Source organism: Monodelphis domestica, chromosome 1 (genome assembly GCF_027887165.1).
Source record: "Monodelphis domestica isolate mMonDom1 chromosome 1, mMonDom1.pri, whole genome shotgun sequence".
NCBI classification, from domain to species: Eukaryota; Metazoa; Chordata; class Mammalia; order Didelphimorphia; family Didelphidae; genus Monodelphis; species Monodelphis domestica.
In genome coordinates this window covers 188,164,314-188,188,210 of record NC_077227.1, presented here as the reverse complement: position 1 = coordinate 188,188,210, position 23,897 = coordinate 188,164,314, and the positions used below count along the sequence as shown (strand labels likewise).

General features: G+C 34.5%; 1 protein-coding gene across 4 annotated transcripts in view; it reads left to right on the top strand.

The window, feature by feature from the left end:
- The window catches only part of MYO5A (myosin VA), a 212,615-nt gene that overhangs the window by 61,271 nt on the left and 127,447 nt on the right, over window positions 1-23,897 (top strand). For all 4 annotated transcript variants that reach the window (XM_056810210.1, XM_056810209.1, XM_016427868.2 and 1 more), the window contains exons 2-5: window positions 1,557-1,667; window positions 2,765-2,936; window positions 11,395-11,539; window positions 21,819-21,975. In XM_056810210.1, the coding sequence (XP_056666188.1) occupies window positions 1,557-1,667; window positions 2,765-2,936; window positions 11,395-11,539; window positions 21,819-21,975 (585 nt within the window). The remainder of the gene's footprint in view (window positions 1-1,556; window positions 1,668-2,764; window positions 2,937-11,394; window positions 11,540-21,818; window positions 21,976-23,897) is intronic.

The window sequence follows — 23,897 nt, the reverse complement described above, 5'->3', positions numbered from 1 at the left end:
CACAGGGGCATGTGCCATGTTTACTCATCTTATATTGCCAACTTCCATCCTCAGGATCAAAACTCTGTCTTGATTTCTGTTTGGCTATCTTAGAGAATTGTTTTGATAATTTCTTTCACAAAGTCCTATTGCTGGACACGAATAGAAGAGATAGAAATTTTGTACTTTAAGCTTGTCTTGGTACTAGGCTAGCAAGACATTGAAGGCAGCTATATTTGTGTTGTAGGGTTGGGTTAGCAGGGTAGTATCAAATGAGATAATATATGTAAAGCTCTTTGCAAACTTTAAAGCAGTATGTATAATGATCTATTTTGGTGCTTTGTAATTTATTTTTATTTTATTTTATTTTTAAACCTTACCTTACATTTTAGAATTACTACAGCATATTAGTTCTAAGGCAAAAGAATGGTAAGGGCTAGGCAATAGGGGTTAAATGACTTGCCCAGGGTCACATAGCTGGGAAGTGTCTGAGACCAGATTTGAACCCAAGACCTCCCATCTCCAGGCCTAGTTCTCTGTCCATTCAGCCACCTAGTTGCCCCCTGTTGCTTTGTAATTTCAATCTTGATTGTAGTCATCTAGATTTTTGGCCCTAGGTTTCTTAACTTGAAGTCTATGAACTTTAAAAAAATTTCAATAATTGTATTTCAATCAAACTGACTTCCTTTTGTAATTCAATGTATTTGATTTTATGCATTTTAAAACATTCTGAGAAGGCAGCTACAAATTATACTTGTTAAAAGGACCTGCGTTACAAAATGATTTAGAACCCTAGTCTAGAATGTAATAAAAAATGCTATACATCTCCACTCAGAGAACTTTTAAAATTAGTCTTTCTTTTGTTAAATTCTGTCTTGGTTATTATTATTATTTTAAAACCCTTACCTTCCATTTTAGAATCAATACTGTGTATTTGTTCCAAAGCATAAGAACAGTAAGGGCTAGAGAATGAGAGTGAAGTGACTTGCCCAGGGTCACACAGCTAGGAAGTATCTGAGACCAGATTTGAACCTAGGACCTCCTGTCTCTAGGCCTGGCTCTCAATCCACTAAGCTACCTAGTTGCCCCCAAGTCTTGGTTATTTTTTTTTTAATATAAATTCATTTTATGGTTCTTGAATTTGTGTAATTATAACCATTTTGCAGAACTTGTACCTTCAAACTTAAGAAATATTTAGATGGATTTTTATCATGAGGCATCTATTAATAAAGCACAGAAGTTTTTAGCCTAATCATATTAGACATTATGAGTTAATGTGCCAATTTTTACTTTACATGCTGCATTTTAGCAATACGTGTAATGGACAAAATAAAGTGAAACTATTTAATTTTAGACCTAGCAAAATTACTGGTTAAACTAAGACCAAACTATATAATATTAAATGTCCCTGATATGCAATAACATTTGTGGAGGATGATATCACTATTGGGAGTAAAAATATTAATTCCAATACTTGAAAAATTAAAGTTTATATTGTCTTGATTTCAAATGGTAATTGTAAATAAATTATAGTTCTTTTTCTGAGCAGTTGGCTCAATTATTGTTTTGTCTTATAGTTTGCCAGGGTTTGGATACCTGATCCTGAAGAAGTCTGGAAATCAGCAGAGCTGCTCAAAGATTATAAACCAGGAGATAAAGTGCTTCAGCTACGCCTTGAGGGAGGCAAGGTAATGTTTTCTGTCTTTATTCAGTCACTAGGTTTTGGGTGCTCTGATGTTTATTATGTGTGTGACATTGGAAAGGTCACTTTCTCTGCATCATCCTTCCTCCTTACTTGTAAAATGAATGGATTAGACAACTGCTAATGATCTTTAAACAACCTTTTAGCTGTAAATGTCAAGATATTATATTAAAGAGAAGACATTGCAGAAACCAAAAATTGCCATTATCCTTGGAGAGAATACAGCCAGATTTTGGAGTTTTACTTTTTTGTCCAATGTAATTTTTTTTGCCTTCTAGATTGATGTATAATTAATGTAACTATCAATGCAAATGAAGTGCATATGCAGCATGAATAATACAAAATAGCAGGAAATCAAAAGCACTACATGGATTGTCTTTGTATGATTTTTACCATCTCTCTTCTCAAATTTGTCTTTTTGGTTTTTGCTTAAGCTGATGTTAAAATCAACATATAGAAAACATATTATCTAAATCTGGGTAGATGGAAGAAGGTATCCTAGGTTTACATATTTAGCTGAAGCACAATCTATCAATATTTATTGAGGATTTTCTATGTGAAAGTTATGGAAAATTATGAACATTTAATGTCATGATGCTTGTATTCAATGAACATGTAATCAGCCTCCTGGGGGGAATAAAAGAGAAACACATGAAAAAATAACTAATAGCATAATAGATTTCAAAAAGTAGTATTATATGGTTAACTGCCAATGGATTTTTTTATATAGCTAATTAATACAAAGAAAATTCATACAGAGGAAAAAGCTGTGGACTTAAGTGGTCTGAGAAGATTTAACCCTTCAAGATTGGATAACATTCTTATAAAGAGGGTGATGATCTTGTCAGATAGAATGGTTTGAACAAATACATGGAAGTTAGGAAACCACAAGATGTAGTTGGCTTTGTGGTTTCCCAATTCTAACAACTTTCTGTCATGTCAGAAGGCGTCAGAAATTGGCAATTCTATTTTAGAAATAAATTAAAATTGGAAACAGAGATCCATCAACAATGAGTTATAAATAAGAACATGTGTTGTTTTTATTGAAATAATACAGATAGATATTGCCTTTTTAATTTTCAGGACTTGGAATATCGCCTAGATTCAAAGACAAAAGAATTACCTCACTTGCGGAACCCTGATATTCTTGTGGGTGAAAATGACCTTACAGCTCTCAGTTATCTTCATGAACCAGCTGTGCTCCATAATCTCAGAGTCCGTTTTATTGATTCCAAACTTATTTATACCTATTGTGGTAAGTGCTTATCCCATAATGTTTTATAGTCAGTTATTTCCTTTGTTGTCATAAGACCATGAACACATTATGCATGAGAATGTATACTAAAGACTGGTTTTAGGGGCAAGGAAATAAAATGACAAACAACATTATCAGGAATGGTTCTCTTCAGGCATATTGAATCTTATTGGGAATAACTTCTTGCAGTTATGTAATTTGTACAGAATTATACAAAGGTTTCCCAAAAGTCTTGGTGCAGTTTGGAGCATTAGTAGTTCAAATAAACTATTGATAGATGAGGGAAATGGCATCATGGAATAACCTAAATAAACTATTAAAACCTAAAGCTTAAGTTAAGTTTTAAGAACTTAAAACTACATTAAAACTTGGAATACTCTGTATACCATGTATGCTACATGATAAATAATTGGGGAAATCTGACCTTGTCTTTGAAGAAGTCATAGATCAAGTGAATGCCAACCCTCTATTGAAAGGAACATCTCTAGCATAAGACACTGTCATCTATATGTTTACTAAAGATTCTAGTCTCTAACCTTCTTAATAGTATTAGTGTGCTTTTTCTCAATGGTTTTTAATCATAATTGAAACAATTGTAGGGCTAAATGTTTACCAAATTCCTTAATTTGATCAGATCTTTATTTCCACTGTGACTCTTTTCATTCTCTTCCTTTACTATGAGCATGAACATCTACTTGCTGCTTTGTCATTCTAATCCATAACATAAGGGTTAGGCAATGGGAGTTAAGTGACTTGCCCAGGGTCACAGAGTTAGGAAGTATCTATGCCTCCTCTAAAAAAGAAAAAGGATAAAACATTACCCTTGGTCCCAAGGAATTTATAATATACTCTGGTGAAAAAATAAATCTTATACAAATAAAAAAATAAAGACAAAGATATCATTATGTATTACTGTAATAGAGGACTGATTGTGTGATAGAGAATAGACAAAAAAGGAGAAAAGACAGTATTTGTACAATATGAGAGAGAGCCCTGCAAGATAAGACTTCACATAAAAAAATACTAGGGCATTGCATGTGCTAAATACTTAATATGAGACAATTAAGTGACATTGTGGCCAAAATGTTATGACCCAAAGCAATGAGAAGCCATGTAGAAAACAAAGGAAGTTACAGTGTCATTGTAAACTCCCTGGTCAGACCACAGCTGAAGTTTTTTGTCTAGTTCTAGGAAATATGTCTATTTATTATGTCTTCTGATAAACTCAGGGATGTCCAGAAAAAGATAAAGAACTGAAAAAATATGTCATGTAAATTGCTTGAAGGGACAGGGATGTTTATCTAGGAAAAGAGAAGACTTAGAGGAAGACAAGCTAGCTATCTTTAAGTATTTGAAGGCCTATGAAACAGAGGAAGAATCAGGTAAGCTGCATGGTACCAAAAGACAGAACTAGGAGCAATGGGTAGAAAAAGGAGAGAAATAGAGTTTATTAGCATTAGTATATAAGATGAAATTTCCTAATAACTAGCACTATCCAAAAGTAAAATGGGCTGCTACTTCTCTTCCTAACTTCCTTATTTCTAAATCAAGGGTATCGCCATTCTTCAAGTCATTGAGGTTTACAATCTAACAGTCAGCCTTGACTCTTCACTTTCACTTGTGTCCCATATCCAATTTGTTGCCATATCCTATTGAACATTCCACCTCCTTTCCACCCTTCATATGCATCACCTTTTCTCTCCTCATACCACAACTACCCTAGTTCATGTACTTATCACCTCTAATCTAGACAATTGCAGTGGTTCCTTAATTGGTCTCCAATTATACAGACTTTTTCTTTACTGATCTGTCTTCCATAAAGCCACTAAATTGACATTACTTCAGTGCAACTATGAAAAAAAAGCTCTGCTTAAAAAGCTTCAGTGAATGTCCATTTCCTTTGGGTCAAAACACAAACTCCTCTTTGTGGCATTTAAAGTCTTCTACAACCTAGCCTCAGCCCATCTTTCAAAGTTGAATGCATATTACTCTTCTTACCTAGAGCCATAAATAGAATGGAATAACTAAGATTTAGATGCTGACCATCAAAATGTATCCTGTACTCCTCCAACATCTAGGAAAAAAACAAAGTTAACACTTAATTAGCAAGAAGAAACTAGATAGATTATATTAATAATAGCCATCCACAATAATAACTAATCTCCCCTAATATACAATCGAATTTGTCTGTATTATTTTCACAGAATTGAGTCCCAAAAACTTCGCTGAAGGGCACCTTTCATGCTGCTTGTCCGTGGCATGAACATTTGCACCTAAGATTGTGGGAGACCAATAAAGATAAAAGCTTTAAAAAGTTCACTAAGGCAGTGGACAGAGAGAAGAAAATGGAAGTCCTAGGACTATATTTTAAGGTTCTAAAAAGATTAATGGAGGATAGGCCCTTAGAAAGTAGTAGACAAAAAGTTAGCAAATATATATTGAGGATTTGCTATGTGAAAGGTGGAAAATCTAAAACATTTAATGTCATGATCACTACATTCAAAGAACAGATAATCTCCCTGGGGAAATAAAATATAAACACTTGAAAAAATAACTAACAGTAAAAGTGACTTCAACAAGTAGTATTATATGATTAATTGCCAGCTGATTTTTATTAGCTCTATGAAAATTCATGGGAAGGAAAAAGCTGTCAACTTAAGTGGTCTGAGAAGGTGAAGAGAGATTTGAAGATAATCAGAGTTACTATATATGTGACCATAACTATATAACTATATAACTATATAACTATATATATATTTATTTGACCCTTTTGACAACTTATGAGTTAAGTACTACAGGTATTACTAACTTGATTACATAGATAAGGAAATTAGGGCTCAGAGAGGTTAAGGGACTTGTCTATGGTCACATAACTAGTAAAAGTCAGAGATATAATTCAAACTTGGGCTACTCCTCACCCCAACCTGAGCATCATTTCTATTATACCACATTGCCTCCTCTTTTATTTTTTTTATCCTTCACTCTGTCTTAGAATTAATAATGAATTAGTTCCAAGGAAGAAGAGTGATAATACATATGAATATATATATATATATATAATATTATATTATATATTTATTAGTGCCTTTGAAACTAAGGAAAATTTGTATAAGAATATAATAAGGAAAAATGGTCAGTGGTAGAACTCCTGGAGATTATTTCTACCCCAGGTGTTTGTAAAATACTAGTCTCTAAAAGAAGGAAGGAAGCTTTTTAAGTGTTCTCAGAGTAAATGCTGCCCCAGTATTGCGAATCCCTAAGAACCTTGATCATACTGCTGGACACTTCTTTTTCACTCTGATACAAATGCCACCAAACAAACTACTAGCATTTAAGTTCTTACTATGGGTCAGGTACTGTTTTAAACATTAGGTATGTAAATACAAAGAATAAAATAACTACTACTCTCACAGTCTAAAGGAGAAGCCTTACAAGTATACACACATTATATATAATATATATATTATATAACATATATAAGTATATATGTGCATATCTCCACAGAGAGAACAAATTCAAATTACTATTAAATATAAAGTAGTTTTAAAAGAAGGGCACAAGTAGTTGGGAAGAACAGAAATGACTGTGTGTGGAAAGTTGTGCTTGAGCTATATCTTGAAGTCAGAGGGATTCTCTAAGGCAGAAGTGAGGAGGGAGTATACTTCAGACACAGAGTGACATATAAGAGAGACATTATAAAGGCCCAGAGACAAGAGTTGAGTGTTATGTGTGTGAGGAAGATAGAAAGTCAGTTTGAATAAATCAGAGCACAGGATATGAGCTCAAGTAGCCAATAAGCATTCATGAAGCATTTAACCTAGGTTCCCAGGTATAGTGAACACTGCAGATACAAAGAAAGGGAAAACATGGTTCTTGTTCTCATTCTTACATTTCAATGGGTGATACAAGATGCAAATAACTTTTTGTGAGTATATACACACCCACTATATATATATATATATACTATATTATATAGGTATATACACCTACATATGTATACAGTATATACATGGTAAATAACAACAGAAGGAAGGTGTGTGTGTGTGTGTGTGTGTGTGTGTGTGTGTGTGTGACACCAAGAATAGCTTCTTATAGACACAGAATTTGAGCTGAATCCTGAAGATTAGGGAAGCCAGAAGTTGGAGGTGAAGGAGGAAGTTATAGGTAAGAGAGAAACAGTTAGTGAAAAGACAGCATTGGGAGAAAAAGTGATGTGTGAGCAATAACAAGTAGGCCAGTGTAGAAAGATTGTAGGGTACTGGAAGAGTGTAAGATATAATAAAACCTGGAAATGTAGGAAGGGGCCAAATTGTGAAGGACTTTAAATGCCAAAGAGAAGACTTTATATTGCATCTTAAACATAATTGGGAACTACTAGGGTTGATTGAATAATGACATAGGGAGTGATATGACAATGCTATAGCCAGATCTACACTTTAAAGCACTTTGGAAACTTGTAATTGATAAAATTAATCTTGGAGAGTATATATTAAATTATAATTATATATTAGTAAAAGTGAGAGATTAAAAAAAAACCCCACCAGGTTGCTTTATCTAAAAAACAAACAATGCTTCCATGCTTCCCTGGATGTAGTTCCCAGCTGAGATTCAGGCAGAGCATTAAGCTGTTCCAGAGGAGGGGGTGGGAGGAAGAGAGAGAGAGAGAGAGAGACAGAGACAGAGACAGAGAGAGAGAAACAGAGACAGAGAGAGACACACACAGAGAGACAGAGACAGAGACAGAGAGGGAGAGAGAGAGAGAAATTTAATGAAACAATCAGAGAGAGAGGCTTTATGAGTGGTGAGGGGTGAGAAGGAGAAGTTATATGTGTTGTAAATGCCAAGACTTGACAACATATTGGATATATGGAATCAGTGTAAAGGATGACCATAAACTTGGGTAATTGGGGAAAATGGTGATATTCTCAACATAAATAGGAAAGTTGGGAAGAGAGAAAGTTTTAGGCCAGGCAAAAATATAAGGAGTTCTGTCTTGGACATGTTGAGTTGCTTTTGGGATATCTAGCTTAAGATATCTAAAAGGTAAAGGAATGAAGGGCCTGGTATAGATTCTTGGAAGAACTAATGGTTAGTAGAAATGTCACAGATGAAGATCTTAACAAAAACGGAGGACAAGTAGGAGGAGAATCAGAACAATAATAAGAAAACCTAGAGAGGAGAGATTATTTAGGAGCATAGAGAGATTAATATTGCCTATTGCTTTGGATAGGTCAAGAATTATGAGTACCTAGAACAGTCTACTGTATTCTGGTAATTAAGAAATCAATGTTAACTTTGGAAAGAGCTGTTTCAATTGGATGGTGAGTTCAGAAGGTGTGTTACAGAGTTTAGAAGTGAGGAGGGAGTAAATGTTAGGCACCCAGTGTAGAAAACTTTCTCAAGAATTTCAATATCTTTGAGAAGAGATACAGGATAGTATCTAGTAGGGGTGGTCAGATCAAATGAGGTTTTATTTTAAGAATGGGGCAGCAGGGAATGAGCCAATTGAGGAAGATAGTGAAAATTAGAGAGAAATTGGAGAAGATAGTGAGGCAATCTGCTGGAGAATATAGGAGGAGATGGAATCTAGAGGAGCTCATATTTTGTTTTCCTAGGGACAATAGGGAGTCAGTGGAATTTAATGAATGAGGAGTGGTATTGTTAGATCTGGACTTGAGTAACATCACTTTGGGAGTTATATGTAAAACCAGAATCTATCAGGGTATAAGGTAGAAAATGAGATTCTGCAAACTAGTTATGTGCGTGAGAGAGTAAGGAGTCAAGAGTGACACCAACGTTTTGAACTTGGGAGAGTGGAAGAATGGTGGTATCTTCAACAGAAATAGAGAACTTTGGAAGACAATTCCCTTTCTTTCTTTTTTTCTTCTTCTTTTTTTGGATGGGGAGGAAGATAATGAATTTTGTTGTCAGTAGAATATGCTGAATTTGGGATGTCTATAGGACACCCAGTTTGAAATGTCCAGTTAATTTATGAAATAGAATTGGAACTCAATAGAACGAATAGAACTGGATATAGCTGCAAGTCAATAATTGAACCTATAGTGGCTGATAAGGTCACCAAAAGAGAGAATATACAGGAAGAAAGATAGAGGGCCCAAGACAGAATAGAACTTTGGGGATAAAATCACAGATATCATAATTTAACTGACAAACTAGCAAAAGAGTCTCAGAAAGAATATTCAGACAGATTGTAGGATAATGTGGAGAGTAGAATCAGGAAAAACTAGGGAAAAGAGAATATTCAGGAGGAGAAGATAATTAGCTGTCAAATGCAGCTGAGAGATCTAGCATGAGAAGAGACCATCAGATTTATAAGTTAGGAGACTTTGGAAAGAGCAATGTTAGTTGAGTGATAAAACCAGAAGTTACATTGCAAAGGGTTAAGAAATGAGAGGAGATGAAATTGAGGCCAAGATGCAGGCAATCTTTTCTAGCTTTTGTTTGTGAAAGAAAGGAGAGATAAAGGATCATAGCTTGAGGAAATAGTAATGCAGTTTGTTTTTTGAGGATATATGAGACTTGGGCAAGTTTAAAGGTATTAGGTAAGGAACCAGTATATAGGAAGATGTTGAAGATGAGAGAGATGAAAAAGGAGAAAGAGTGTGAGAAGAGAAGAGACAAGAGGAGAAGAGAAAAGAGGAAAGCAGAGATGATTGAAGATATAATCTGTAGAGTTCATTTAGAGGAGTTCACCTTGTCATGGAGAAAAGAATAGCTCATTATCAATTACTGGAGCAAAGGAGGAGAGAGTAGGAGATGATGTTAGGGTTTTGAGTTGAAGAGAAAGGGAGAAATACAATTCACATTGAATAGCCTCAGTTTTCTTAGTAAAGTAAAAGTTAGAGAATCTTAGCCGAGAGAACAGGGCTGGGGGTGGGGGAGGTATGGAAGACTCGAAGAAAGAAAGGAAGGTTTGAAATAGCTTCTCCATGGAGTGAAATAAGGAATCAATTAGAAAGGAATAAAAATATTGCTTTACTACAGTTGGAACCTAATTAAAGTTCGATAGCATAAAGCTATAATTTACCTAGTCAGCACAGTTACACTCCATTCAACAACTCATGAGTAGTAAAGGAAGAAGAAAATGGCTAAAGTAATTAAGAGCTGCAGTTTGGAAAGAGATGGTTGGTAGTAGGACATGGGGGACAAGGGGTTCAATAGTAGAGGACACTGTAGAGTTGAATTGAACAAACAAAATGATTGGAAAAGAAAGTGAAATTAGAGCAAGGCTTATGGCCTGAGAAAGTATTGAAAGTGCAAGAAATTGACTGCAGATCTTAGAACAAAGAATAGGTTTAAGAGGAGTGAGACATATAAGGAAAAATGGAATGATAGGAGTTTATGATCAGAACCACATCAAAGTTTTTAATCAATAAAGTAGAATACTTGGAAGAATGATGAGATTCAGCATGTGATGCTGCTTATATATTACTGAAGTGGAATGAAGAAATAGATCATGGCATTTGAGAAGACTGCAGAATTAGGAGATTTTTGTGAGACCATCAGTATAAATGCTAAAATGCTCTAGTGTCAATGCAGACTTTGGGGAATAAAGGAAGGCGGTAAAGTAGGTACTGAACTCCTTGAGTAAGGAAGAGTTGTAGACTCTTGAGTTGGTTTATAACAGTGACCATGATCTGGATTGGTTAGAAAATTTTAATTGATTAAACCTCAAAGGAGGAAAGTTGCTGAGTGGTGATGGTAAAGGAAAATATGAAAGTGACATTAGAGAGCAAGGAATATTCCAATTCTGAGTAGATAAACTACATAGGAATAGAGCGTTTTGTCATAAACTGTATGATTTAAGGATTTATTTAGGAGTCAAAAAATCCTTACGTATTGGGCTTTCTATTAGTTCATTCTTTCTCTTTCTAGGTTTTAAATGTGTATTTCTCCTCTCCAATTAAGTTACATGACTCCGTCTTTCTCTTTTTTGCTCTATTTTTGCATTTAATTTTCTCATTTAGTTTATATGACCATAGATTTGTCAGGATATGTTTGATCCTTGTAAGGAGTGCAGTAAACTAGGTAGGATAGAGAAAGTCATGAAACAGATTCACCTATGTGGAGGAAATGTGGGTTGGTTGGCAACAGGGACAGCTATCAAAATATAAGACAGAATATAAAACCTTTTGTAGTTGGCCCGTTAGTTTTTAAAACCTGTATTGGTTGAAATTTAGATAAGACTTTGGATCATTTGCAATTCTCACTGTATTTCTTAGTTGCATGATTGATCATATTTGAGAAATTATCTTCAATCTTGGAGGGCTCATTAAGATACCTTTGGCTGCCAACTATCATGAAATTCAATTGTGATCTTTGTACAAATAGTATAGCTCAGGAAGTAATTGATGTTTATTGCTGATAGTTCTTCTACCTACCTTCCTCAGAATCTACCAGTATTATCCAGTGCTATTTGTTTTATTTTCTTTTGCAGGTATTGTTTTAGTAGCTATAAATCCCTATGAACAGCTGCCTATCTATGGCGAAGATATCATTAATGCATATAGTGGCCAGAACATGGGAGATATGGATCCTCACATCTTTGCTGTGGCAGAAGAGGCTTATAAGCAGATGGCCAGGTGAGGGAAATGAATTTATCCTTGATTCATTTTTCACTCGTCCTAATCATTTCCTTCATGCCAAGAAGGCAATGAAGTGTAAAGCAAAGAGCACCAGACCGGGATTTGAAAATGTCTGGACTAAATCAGAGAGTTTTAGGTTAAGAAGCTATTAAGAGGTCACTCAACCTAGACCCTTACTTTGCAAATTAGGAAATTGAGGCTTGAAGAGCCTCATATACAAAATGAGAGAAACACAATGTTCCATGTAGCTCTAAATAAGTGAGCCATGATAGCTCTAAAATTCTTTGATTAGGTCCAAACATTTTCAAATTATCTCCTAGATTTTTTTATCTGGATGTTTCATGAAACATTCAGTGGTTGGAAACCTGTAACATGTGACTGAGTCTGTATTATGTTTGAATTTTAAGTGTCCAAAAGTGAGTACCTAATCCATAGAACATGAAAACAGTGGCAATTTTTTCTGCTCCATCCTTTAGATCTATAAAGGGCTTAATAAAAGCACTAGACTGTCAATTGAATTTTTGCATTCAAAAAATATTTATTTCTCAAGTGCCTATTGTCAAATACTAGACACTAGGCATCAGCGATACAAAGACAAATCCCAAAACAGTTCCTAGCAGTTCTCAAGGAGCTTCTATTTTTTCATAATTAGATCTGCTTTAATAAATACTTGCATGTCAATATCAACTCTCTGTGTCTATGTTGGATTGTCACATAGCTCCTTTGTTGTACTTTGGATTGAATTTGGCAGTGTGAACTTTAGGACTCAGTTGGGTTTTTTAGCCATGAAAGGAATGAACTCATTATCTAAAAGTTTAGACATTATGCTTTAATAAATCTGTGCCAAATTATCATATGGACTAATGCAAAAAAGTGTTTATTAAGCATCAACTATGTGCTAGACACTGTGATGTCAGTGGGATGGAATCAAACATACAAGTTGAGTCCTGAGGGGTCCTGAGCAGAATTTGGCTGTGTTGAAGATATATAAGAATGTTAATAATGATATTACGCCTCTTTTAGCTATCAATGCAAGAGCCCACAATATCTTAAAAAAAAACCCAAATATTTCAATAAAAATTTTGGGTAGGGTATAAAAAATGGAAAGTTAAGACTATTTATGAGACTAAATTATGCCCATTATAAAGGATACAATAATGAATGATCAAAGAAAGAGCAGAGTAGTGTAGAAGTAGATTGCCAGGTTCAGATTCAGGAAGTTCTGGCTCCAAGTACTGCCTCTGACCCATATCAACCATAGGACCATTGATGAATGATTTCCCTTTCTCAGTGCCCCAGCTAACTGTAAAGTTACAAGTTACAGATATGATGCTAATTTGCATTGACAGGGGGAAGTTTCCACATTGACATTTCCTTGAACCAAAAAAACCCCATAAATTCTGATCTTCCCCTGTGTCTTCCCCCAAGAATGATCAATTTTTGCATGTGAAATTCTGTTCTATACCCCTCAAATCTGAGCTTTCAAATGGGTTAGCAGTGGGTTAGAGAATTTCCCTCTCTCTTTAAGGGTTTAGAGTCCTTCAAGTCAAATTGGCAAATATACACAACTACTATTATTTCTATTAAATAAGTGAGGAAACTGAAGCTTATTTGTTTGTCTCCAGTCACAAAGTAAGTGTCAGAACCAGGTCTCAAATTCAGATCTTTTAACTATTACTACTAATTATAATATTAACAACTAATGTTTATATAGTACCTTAACATTTTTTTTAAACCCTTACCTCCAATCTTAGAATTGACACTGTGTATTGGTTGCAAGGCAGAAGAGCAATAAATGCTAGGCGACAGGGCTTAAGTGACTTGCTCAGTGTTACATAGGAAATATCTGAGGTCAGATTTGAACTCTGGGCCTCCTGTCTCTAGGCCTGGCTCTCAATCCCTGAGCCACCTAGCTGCCCCCCAACACCTTAACATTCACAAAGCTCTTTGCCAATCTGATACTATTGGATATACAATTGAAAGACACATCTGTGGAATAGTTGTGTAACTTGAATAAGTACTCCATGTCTTGATAACTTGTGACTGTAACTTGCAGATTTGGCAGAAAGTTAATATCAATCTTTGATCTATATGTGTTTCCTTCTTAGATCATGCAAATAATTGAACTAACATTTTCTCATATAGTAAGAGAAATTGTAGTCTAGTGAGAAAAACTTTGGGGTAGGAGACTAGTCCCAGACCTGCCACTGAAGAGCTATAAGATGCTCAACAAGATACTTGATCTTTTTGTCACAATTTTCTCATCCGTGAAATAGGATAATGGCAACTGCCCTCTCTACCTCTCAAGATTATTGGGAAGATCAATGAGATCATAGAAATGAAAGCACTTTGAAAAGTCTAAAGTGGTTCTAATATTGTTATTGAATCTCCTTTCTATTACCTGTGTTCCATTGTCCTTTTTCATTTAGCTTATTGCTGTTGACTTTTATTTATTTAATGCAATTGATTTGTGGACCTGTGTGTCATATTTTGTTTTGTGATATAGTTCCTCTGTATTCTCATGTACTTCTACTTGGTTCTTTGTACTAATACTATTAATTACACATTATAACTCTTTGGGGGAAGGACTATGGTTTTCATCCTCTGATAAAAACCAGATCCATTGCCATGTTTATACAAGCAGGCACTTAATTGCAAATATATGACAATGAGAATGTAGTAGATTTGTCACTAGAAACTATGTGGCATATGCCAGTCTTCTGACTGTGAAAAGATTAAATAATGACATAGAAAATTAGTGTTCATATTCAGATGTTGATATTATAGCTAAGCAGTGAGTTTCCTTGTAGTTAAGCAATGACCTAATCTTTAATCTCTAGAGAACTTTTGTTTCCACTTACTATTCTTCATGACTCTCTAGAGCACAATCTGTCACAATTAACAATCTGTATCAACTATGATATTTTCTATTTATATTGTATATTCATTTGATGCCCACAAAAAGACAACCCCCCCCAAATGGCATATATGTAGATTTTTTGTCCAGCATAATTGTGAGAGTTCATTTTGTTTCTTGGACTTGATTGAGCATCTTAGTCAATATAATTGTAGGGAAACCTAATGCCCCTACAGTCGGAGAGTTTAGAATAACAAAACTCATCCCCTAAAAGGACCCAATATTAATGCATTACACTGGCAGTTGTCATTACTCATTATTCACAATTTTGAAAGAAGGATGTACCAAATCAGATTTCCTCAACACTAGCAGAAATTCATTTGGATCAATAAAATTATTTTATATTAACATCATGAAACCTGCTAAAGCATTGAAATGTGTAAGCAAAGCAAACACTTTTAGATGTACTTTTATAGTGAAAAGTAAGTAGGTCTTTTTTAAGCTTATCTTTTAATTCTTGGTTAGCAGTAATTTTTTTCTACAATTCAAGGCAACTCAGTAGTTCATATTCTAAATATAGTTTTGATTCCTAACAAGATGACTAATATAAACTTCCTATTATATTGGAGAATGACATTTCTCTATATTTAACATAGCAAAGAACTACTATATATATATATATATATATATATATATATATATATATATATATATATATATATATATATATATAGCCTAGGCTCAGGTTTCCACCATATTAATTCTAGGTGGAAGATTAAAAAATAATTTATTAATATATTTTAATATTGATAATATTTCTATATTCAACACAAATGAATATTTTAATATTCATTTAGCTTAATAATTAAAATAAATAATTAATATAATATATTAAAAATAGCAATATATAAATAATATAATAGCAAGTAATATTTTTATAGTACTTATTATGTGCCAGGCACTGTGCTAAGCACTTTATTTTTATTTTATTTTTTTAAACCCATACCTTCTGTCTTAGAGTCAATACTGTGTATTGGCTATAAGGCAGAAGAGTGGTAAGGGCTAGGCAATGGGGGTCAAGTGACTTGCCCAGGGTTACACAGCTAGGAAGTGTCTGAGGCCAGATTTGAACCTAGGACCTCCTGTCTCTAAGCCTGGTTCTCAATCTACTGAGCTACCCAGCTGCCCCCTTAAGCACTTTATAATTATTTTCTCATTTAGTCATCATGGGAGGAGGTGTTACTATTATTGTTCCCATTTTTCAAATGAGGAAACTGAGGCAAACTGGTTAAGTGATTTGCTCAGAATCATGCAGCTAGTAAGTAATTAAGGTCAAATTTGAACTTGAGTCTTCTGTCTCCAGGCCTGGCAGTCTCTCTACTATGCCATCTAGCTGCCTTTTGGTTAACAATTTTTGTCAAACTCGGTACTCATAGAAAATGCTAGTTAGCCAAAAGTATGTATTAAGTACACAAGAGACAAAAAAGTCCCTATCTTCTGGGAATATTGTACTATTCATACAAGTATGGTTGTCCACAGAGAAGAAATAATGGACATAGCATCTGTCATATAACAGATATTTACATGCATGTTGATTAATAACATAAATTTTGGAGATAATTTTTCTTTTGTTTAATGATTTCATCTGTCAAAAAGTAGAAGGGGAAATGTTTTTCTATACTTCATTCTCACCAGGAAGAAAGACTGGTTCCTAAGGTCAGAATGCCAGGAATCTTGGGGACAAGTCACTACTCTTATCAGTGTGTTTGAGAGAGAAAATGAAAATTAGCTATGGTCTGAATTATACAGATATGATGTGGCAGACTATTTAGACAATGCCATTAGGATTTGGGACATCAGATTTAAAAATGTCCAGTGAAATTATAGGGGGATCTAGTGATATAATATTTTGTAGGAAGAAAGGTCTAGAGATGGGAGATGCTCAACTGATTACAGTCAGAGAGAAAGGAGCTGCTTAAAGAGACCAATATGAATGCACAGACAACTCATTAATAGCTAGGGCAAGGAACTGAGGATAAATACAAAGATTAGCACAATCCTCTCAGAGCGGTCAGGAGCACAAACCTAGAATTGACTAGTGTTGGCAATGAGTGCTAAAGACAGCCCAAAGGTTGTATTTTTAGTTAAATGGGCAATAAGAGAAGGATTAAAGAAGAGATAAGATTCCTACTCAGATTGTATGGAATGCTGATATTGGCTGATGGTGAGAAGGATGAATTTCTCAATTCTTAATTCATTTTAACTTTTTGAAAGAGAAGGTTTGAACAGAAATGATTACTGAGAATAGAAAGACAACCTAAGTGAGGATATAAGCACCATCTACCTATTCTTAATAAGTTCAAGCATATCATAGGAGTGAACTGTCATCTTATGTCAAAGTTGGTGAATATGTGTATATATATATATATGCACATATATATACACACACCTATGTATACTTGTGTGCACATATTTACATATTGCACACATTTGTCATATATTGGATATGAATATGAGCCAATATTTCCTCCTTGAGCTCCAATTCTTCATCATAATTTGCTTATTGGACATTTAAAACTATATGTTCCAGAAACATACTACTTCAACATGTCTAAAAATATATTTTTTCCCACCCAAATCCACCCTTTTCTAAACTTCTCTAGTTTTTTTTTAAATCCTTACCTTTCTCCAGCAAGTCATCACAAGGGTCATCCATTATGACCAGGCAGGATTCATACCAGGAAATCAAGGATGGTTCAATATTAGGAAAACCATCCACATAATTGACCATATTAACAAGCAAACTGATAAAAATCACATGATTATCTCAATAGATGCAGAAAAAGCCTTTGATAAAATACAACACCCATTCCTACTAAAAACACTAGAAAGCATAGGAATAGAAGGATCTTTCCTAAAAATGATAAACAGTATATATCTAAAACCATCAGCTAATATCATCTGCAATGGGGATAAACTAGATGCATTCCCAATAAGATCAGGAGTGAAACAAGGATGCCCATTATCACCTCTACTATTTGACATTGTACTAGAAACACTAGCAGTAGTAATTAGAGAAGAAAAAGAAACTGAAGGCATCAAAATAGGCAAGGAGGAGACCAAGTTATCACTCTTTGCAGATGACATGATGTTCTACTTAAAGAATCCTAGAGATTCAACCAAAAAGCTAATTGAAATAATCAACAACTTTAGCAAAGTTGCAGGATACAAAATAAACCCACATAAGTCATCAGCTTTTCTATATATCTCCAACACAGCTCAGCAGCAAAAACTAGAAAGAGAAATCCCATTCAAAATCACCTTAGACAAAATAAAATACCTAGGAATCTACCTCCCAAGACAAACACAGGAACTATATGAACATAACTACAAAACACTCACCACACAACTAAAACTAGACTTGAGCAATTGGAAAAACATTAACTGCTCATGGGTAGGACGAGCCAATATAATAAAAATGACCATCCTACCCAAACTTATTTATCTATTTAGTGCCATACCCATGGAACTCCCAAAAAATTTCTTTACTGATTTGTAAAAAACCATAACAAAGTTCATTTGAAATAACAAAAGATCAAGGGTATCCAGGGAAATAATGAAAAAAAAACACAAATGAGGGGGGCCTAGCAGTCCCAGACCTCAAACTATATTACAAAGCAGCAGTCATCAAAACAATTTGGTACTGGCTAAGAGACAGAAAGGAGGATCAGTGGAGTAGACTGGGGGCAAGTGACCTCAGCCAGACAGTATACGATAAACCCAAAGATCCCAGCTTTTGGGACAAAAATCCACTATTTGATAAAAACTGCTGGGAAAATTGGAAGACAGTGTGGGAGAGATTAGGTCTGGATCAACACCCTACACCCTACACCAAGATAAATTCAAAATGGGAGAATGACTTGAACATAAAGTAGGAAACCATAAGTAAATTGGGTAAACACAGAATAGTATACATGTCAAACCTTTGGGAAGGGAAAGATTTTAAAACCAAGCAAGACATAGAAAGAGTCACAAAATGTAAAATCAATAATTTCTACTACATCAAATTAAAAGAGAGGAAAGAGAATTACTTAAGAAAATCACAAGCCTAGTTCCCTTCCTCCCCATGCACCTCTTTCCTTTGGCACACATCTTTTAATTTTCAGTTGAAATTCCTAAAGCTCATGTATGGACATGTCATTGCCTTACTTAAAGAACTCTTGATTCCTATTGCTTCTAGGACAAAATACAAACTCCTTTGATTGGTATTTAAAGCCTATTACCATGTAGCCCATGCCTCCCTTTACAACCTTATTATTCATTCCTTCCCTTCACCCCCCACCCCCCAGCATTTTAACCAGACAGATTTTGTAGCTGTTCTTTACACTCAAAATTCCTTATCCATTCTCCATGTCTTTTGATAGTCTGTCCCCCAGGCCTGGAATCCCCTCCTTCCTCACATCCCCATGGTAAAATCCTGATTCATTCAAAGTTATGCTTAAGTGGCAGTTCCTCATACCTCTTTTCCAGATCACCTTCAGTTGCAAGCACTATCCCTCTGACTTTGGGTTTATTTTGTATATACTTTTGTTTGTACTTATGTGTACATGTTATTTTCCCTCAATAAAATGTCAGATTTCTAAGACAAGGACTTTTGTTTTTGCCTCTATCCAGAATACCTAGTTAAAATTTCTTCCACCAAGCAGGGGCTTAATAAATGCATGTTGAATGAATAAATTCACGCATGAATCCATTGACAACTACAAAGTTCTACTGATTTATTTATTAGTGTTTATCTTCATTCTACCTCAGGTGATAAGCCACTTTGAAGGCAGGGATTATTTCTTGTTCTTTTTATGTTCCTCAATATTAAGGGAGTATTGCAATGCCCAAAGGGAACTAGCTTTTTAGTAGATAGTTGTTGATTGATATGTGTTGCTAGCAGAACCCTGGGACAGAAGGTGGAAGGAGGCTGTGGGGAAAAAAAAAACAACAACCTGTTTACTCAGGAAAGTTTTGAAAGCTAGCTATAAGTATCTTTGAATGTACTCTCTCTTACAATCTAAAGAATTAAAACAATGTATTGTAGCAAGAGAAGAAAAAGCAACTCCCTCACACCCTTTGTTGCAATTTGATTTTGAGATACCAAAAACAACTTCATAGCATTCTTCCCAAATAAGTACCATTTGACTTTTAAAGATTGCTGCTTTGTAGTACAGTTTGAGATCTGGTACCGCTAGGCCACCTTCCTTCATGTTTTGTTTTGTTTTTTATTAGTTCTCTTGATATTCTTGACCTTTTGTTGTTCCAGATGAATTCTGTGTTTATTTTTTCTAGTTCTATCATGTAATTATTTTGATAGTTTGATTGGTATGGCACTCATTTTTATAATATTAGCTCAACTGACCCTTTAAGAATTAATATTTTTTCAGTTGTTTAGATCTGACTTTATTTGTGTGAAAAGTATTTTGTAATTGTGCTCAAATAATTCCTGTTTTTGCCTTGGTAAGCATATTCCCAGTTTTTTTATATTGTTTAAAGTAATTTAAAATGAGCTTTCTCTTTTTAACTGTTTCTATCAGACTTTGTTGATAGAAATGCTGAAGATTTATGTGGATTTATTTCGTATTCTGCAACTTTAATAAAGTTATTAATTATTTCAACTAGTATTTTAGTTGATTCTTTAGGATTCTCTTAAATATACTATTGTATCATCAGCAAAGAGTGATAGTTTAGTTTCCTCATTGCCTGCTTTAATTCCTTTAATTTCTTCATTCTCTTTATTGTTAAAGCAAGCATTTCTAATACAATATTAAATAATGGTGGTGTTAATGGGTGTCCTTACTTCACTCCTGAACTTATTGGGAAGGCTTTCCATTTGACTTTTAAATAATTGTACCTCACATTCATGGGCATATACAATTCATTGCACTTTTTTTTTAAACCCTTACCTTCCATCTTGGAATCAATACTGTGTATTGGCTCCAAGGCAGAAGAGTGGTTAAGGGCTAGCCAATGGGGGTCAAGTGACTTGCCCAGGGTCACACAGCTGGGAAGTGGCTGAGGCCAGATTCATTGTGCTTTTAATTATGAAACTGTTCTCAATATCTAATAGCCAAAGCTGATGATGATGATGATGATAATAATAGCTAACTTTTATGTAATGCTTACTATATGCCAGGCATTATGCTAAACGCTTTATAATTATAACCCATTTGATCTTCACAACAAGACTGGGAGGTAGATATTATTATTATACTCATTTTACAGATGAGGAAACTGTGACAGAAATTATTTGATTGAGGTCAGATTTGAATTCAGTTCTTCCTGATTCCAGGCCCAGCTTCTGTCCACTGAGCCACCTAGTTGCCCTTGATATAATAGCTAATTTACTAATATTGCTTTATTAGGAAGAGTGGGGAGAACTTCTTTACATTTTAAGAAAAATAGGTCAGCAAGACTAGAATTCATTGCATTTCAGTAACAACCTAAATTTTTTGAGCAAAGATCTTGAATCCTTTTATTTCCTTATCCCCAACACAGAAAAACACTAATTTACTAATATGAAAATTGAGGAATGCTTCCTTTCATTTCAAAGAAAAAGAGGTCATTCATTTTCATGGAAAAAATCTAACTGCTGGCCTTTTAGAATATTACCACTACCAGCTTTTTTTCGAAAGCAAATTACATTTTTGTAACTATAAAATATAAGTGATACCATTTCTTATTGCCCCATGGTCTGGGCGAAGTTTGCCTTTTTTTGGGGGGGGGGGATCAACTAAAGTCAGAAAGGAAAGCCTCTTATGTGTCAAGACTGTTCATTGAAACAAGTGCTGAATTAAATCATTGTGTGAATGAAGGGAAGATAGGATAGTACTGTACTGTGGTTAACACTATGGTAATAGTATATAATATTTTATTGTTTTTGAGTAAATCTATACTGTATCTTAACCATTTCCCCCCTGACTATATAGCTAAAAGAGAGTTTGAAATGTAGACTAATTCTTCAACAGCCCCCTCCCTGTGTACAAGTAAAGACTCAAAGATTTTCAACAGAATAGGTTTTTCCTATCAATTTCTGTGCTAAGGAACCAAAGCAATAATTCCTACCTTTTTTGGATTCGCGGCCATGTTATTCTTTTGGCACAGAATAGTATTCACATACTTTGAGGCATGTGTGAATCCATTCAAAGAGCCTCTGTCTAGACCCATTCACTCATGGGAGGCCATGACAGATGTTTATTCATTTCAACACAGTGCTGCTGGTTGTTATTAAGGAATAGACTGGCCTCATTCATTCTCATGTACCTCAACATGAATAAACTTGTAGAAGTGTGGTGTTTTCACTTGGCCAGAAAATAATACTGACTATAATCAGACTTGAGAAGCAGCTGGCGATTAACAGTCTTTGTATTTCAGGGATGAACGGAATCAGTCTATCATTGTAAGTGGAGAGTCTGGTGCAGGAAAGACAGTCTCTGCTAAGTATGCCATGAGATACTTTGCAACTGTGAGTGGTTCTGCCAGTGAAGCCAATGTTGAAGAGAAAGTCCTAGCTTCTAACCCCATTATGGAGGTAAGAGATCAGCATCCTCACCCTTCACTGTTGAACGTCGTGTGGCTCTTGTTAACCAAGTCTAAGAGAAATGCAAAGAGAAAATAATGTGTCACTTCAGGATAAAATCAGTAATAAAATCTGGGGTCTGTCTTATTATCTGGAAAATGAAATTACCTACTTAGGGAATGATATAGGAAATCAGTGAAAATTCTTATTGGCAGATATAGGCAGTAAAATGAAAACAGCTAGAATGAGCTCAAGAAAGGTACATATATGCTTTAGGTTAGAGATGTCCAAAATTTTCACTATTGGGCCATAAGATTAGAAATTAATATGTATTTAGGGCACATGTTTTTAATTACAAAATTAGTTGTGCTCAACTGTAATTTCAATTAATATTTGATCTGAGTATACTAATGTGACAACTAATGGCAGTCACTTACATGGAGTAGAATCAGGTACATGATAATACCCTAATGGCCCATTTGCTTACATGTCTACTCTTAAACCATTTCTATTTTGCCCAAAATCTTAGGTAAGTTGTACCTGAAGTTATATTAGGAACATATACCTTACTCTTTATGCCCCCGAATTTTCATCCCAAATGTCACCACTCATTTTCTGTAAGTAGAAGAGAGTGATAACTCATCTTGTTAAAGCTTTTATTTTTCCAAACAAATAGTACCACATTTAGTTTACAGTATCCTGGGAGTATGTCTTTGGAATTCACTGAAGTTTTCCTCAGCCCAAGGTTAATTAATGAAATGTGCTTTGAATTATTTTGTGGTATCACCTATTCTTATTTATCTCTTTGCCAGTATCTTGGATTCACTACTTTTTATACATTAATGCTTTTGCTGTACTTAGAATCATTCCTGCCTTCTTCCCCCTAAAAATATTATTTCTCACAATAAATCCTGAACCCAAGTTTTGCTGTCATGATTATTGTAGTGTAGTAATTAAAATTTTTTTCCTCTACATTTTTCTAACTCTTAAGCTAAAGTAGTTGTTTCCTTGACAAAGATCATTTGATTTTAGCCTAGAGAAGAAAATCAGACAATATTCTTTTAAAATATTATTCTTAAAAGTTTTAAATTATAAGACTTATGAAAAAGGAAAAAGGACCTTTTAAATAAGAAATACTTGCATGAAGTAGAAATATATGTACTAGAGAAAGTGGTACTTATATTGTAGGTAAGATAATTTGAATATATCAACATTAGGGACTAGGAATATTAGTTTACTGATGTGCTTATAAGGAAAATGGCTATTTTGGAAGAAGCATAATCAAATGAGAAAATAGTATTAATTAGGGTACAGAGAAGTTAATGCTTCCAATTAGGATTTCATACCAATATTTTTTTTTATCCCTTTCTTCTTCATCAAGCCTTTCTTGTCACCCAAAGCACAGATGGGAGTTAAAACTGGTCTCACACAACTGGGGCACAAGGGGTTTTTGCAGTAGTCTTTCCAAAGGTAATTGTGCCTGGTTTGCAGTGTTGTGTGGAGTTTGAAAATGATGGTATGCTGTAGTCACCCTTAATATTGTCCCTTGGCACAACCTGATTTCTGTTTTTGTTGTACTATAAAGAAGTAGATTGGTGGGGAAAGTTTAACAGCTTCCTGTGAGAAATGGAAATATGGTTAAAAATAGTATGCAAATGAAAGAAAGCAAAAAAAGCGTTTGTTGAAAGAGAATGATCAAGAATCTTAATTATCTTCATTTTTGAAGCATTTTTTCTCAGAGGGTCTATTTCAAATTTTGGACAAATGCTGGAGAACCTATCTTTAATAGCATTGAAATATAAACTATAGAAGTAACTAGTTCTTGGTTTGGGGAAAGAAAAAACAAAGCTATATTTTGCTTCCTCTCATTGTCATGTCTATTTTTATCCCAATTAAAAAAAATGTTATCTTGGCACCAAGAATGGTTTGCTATG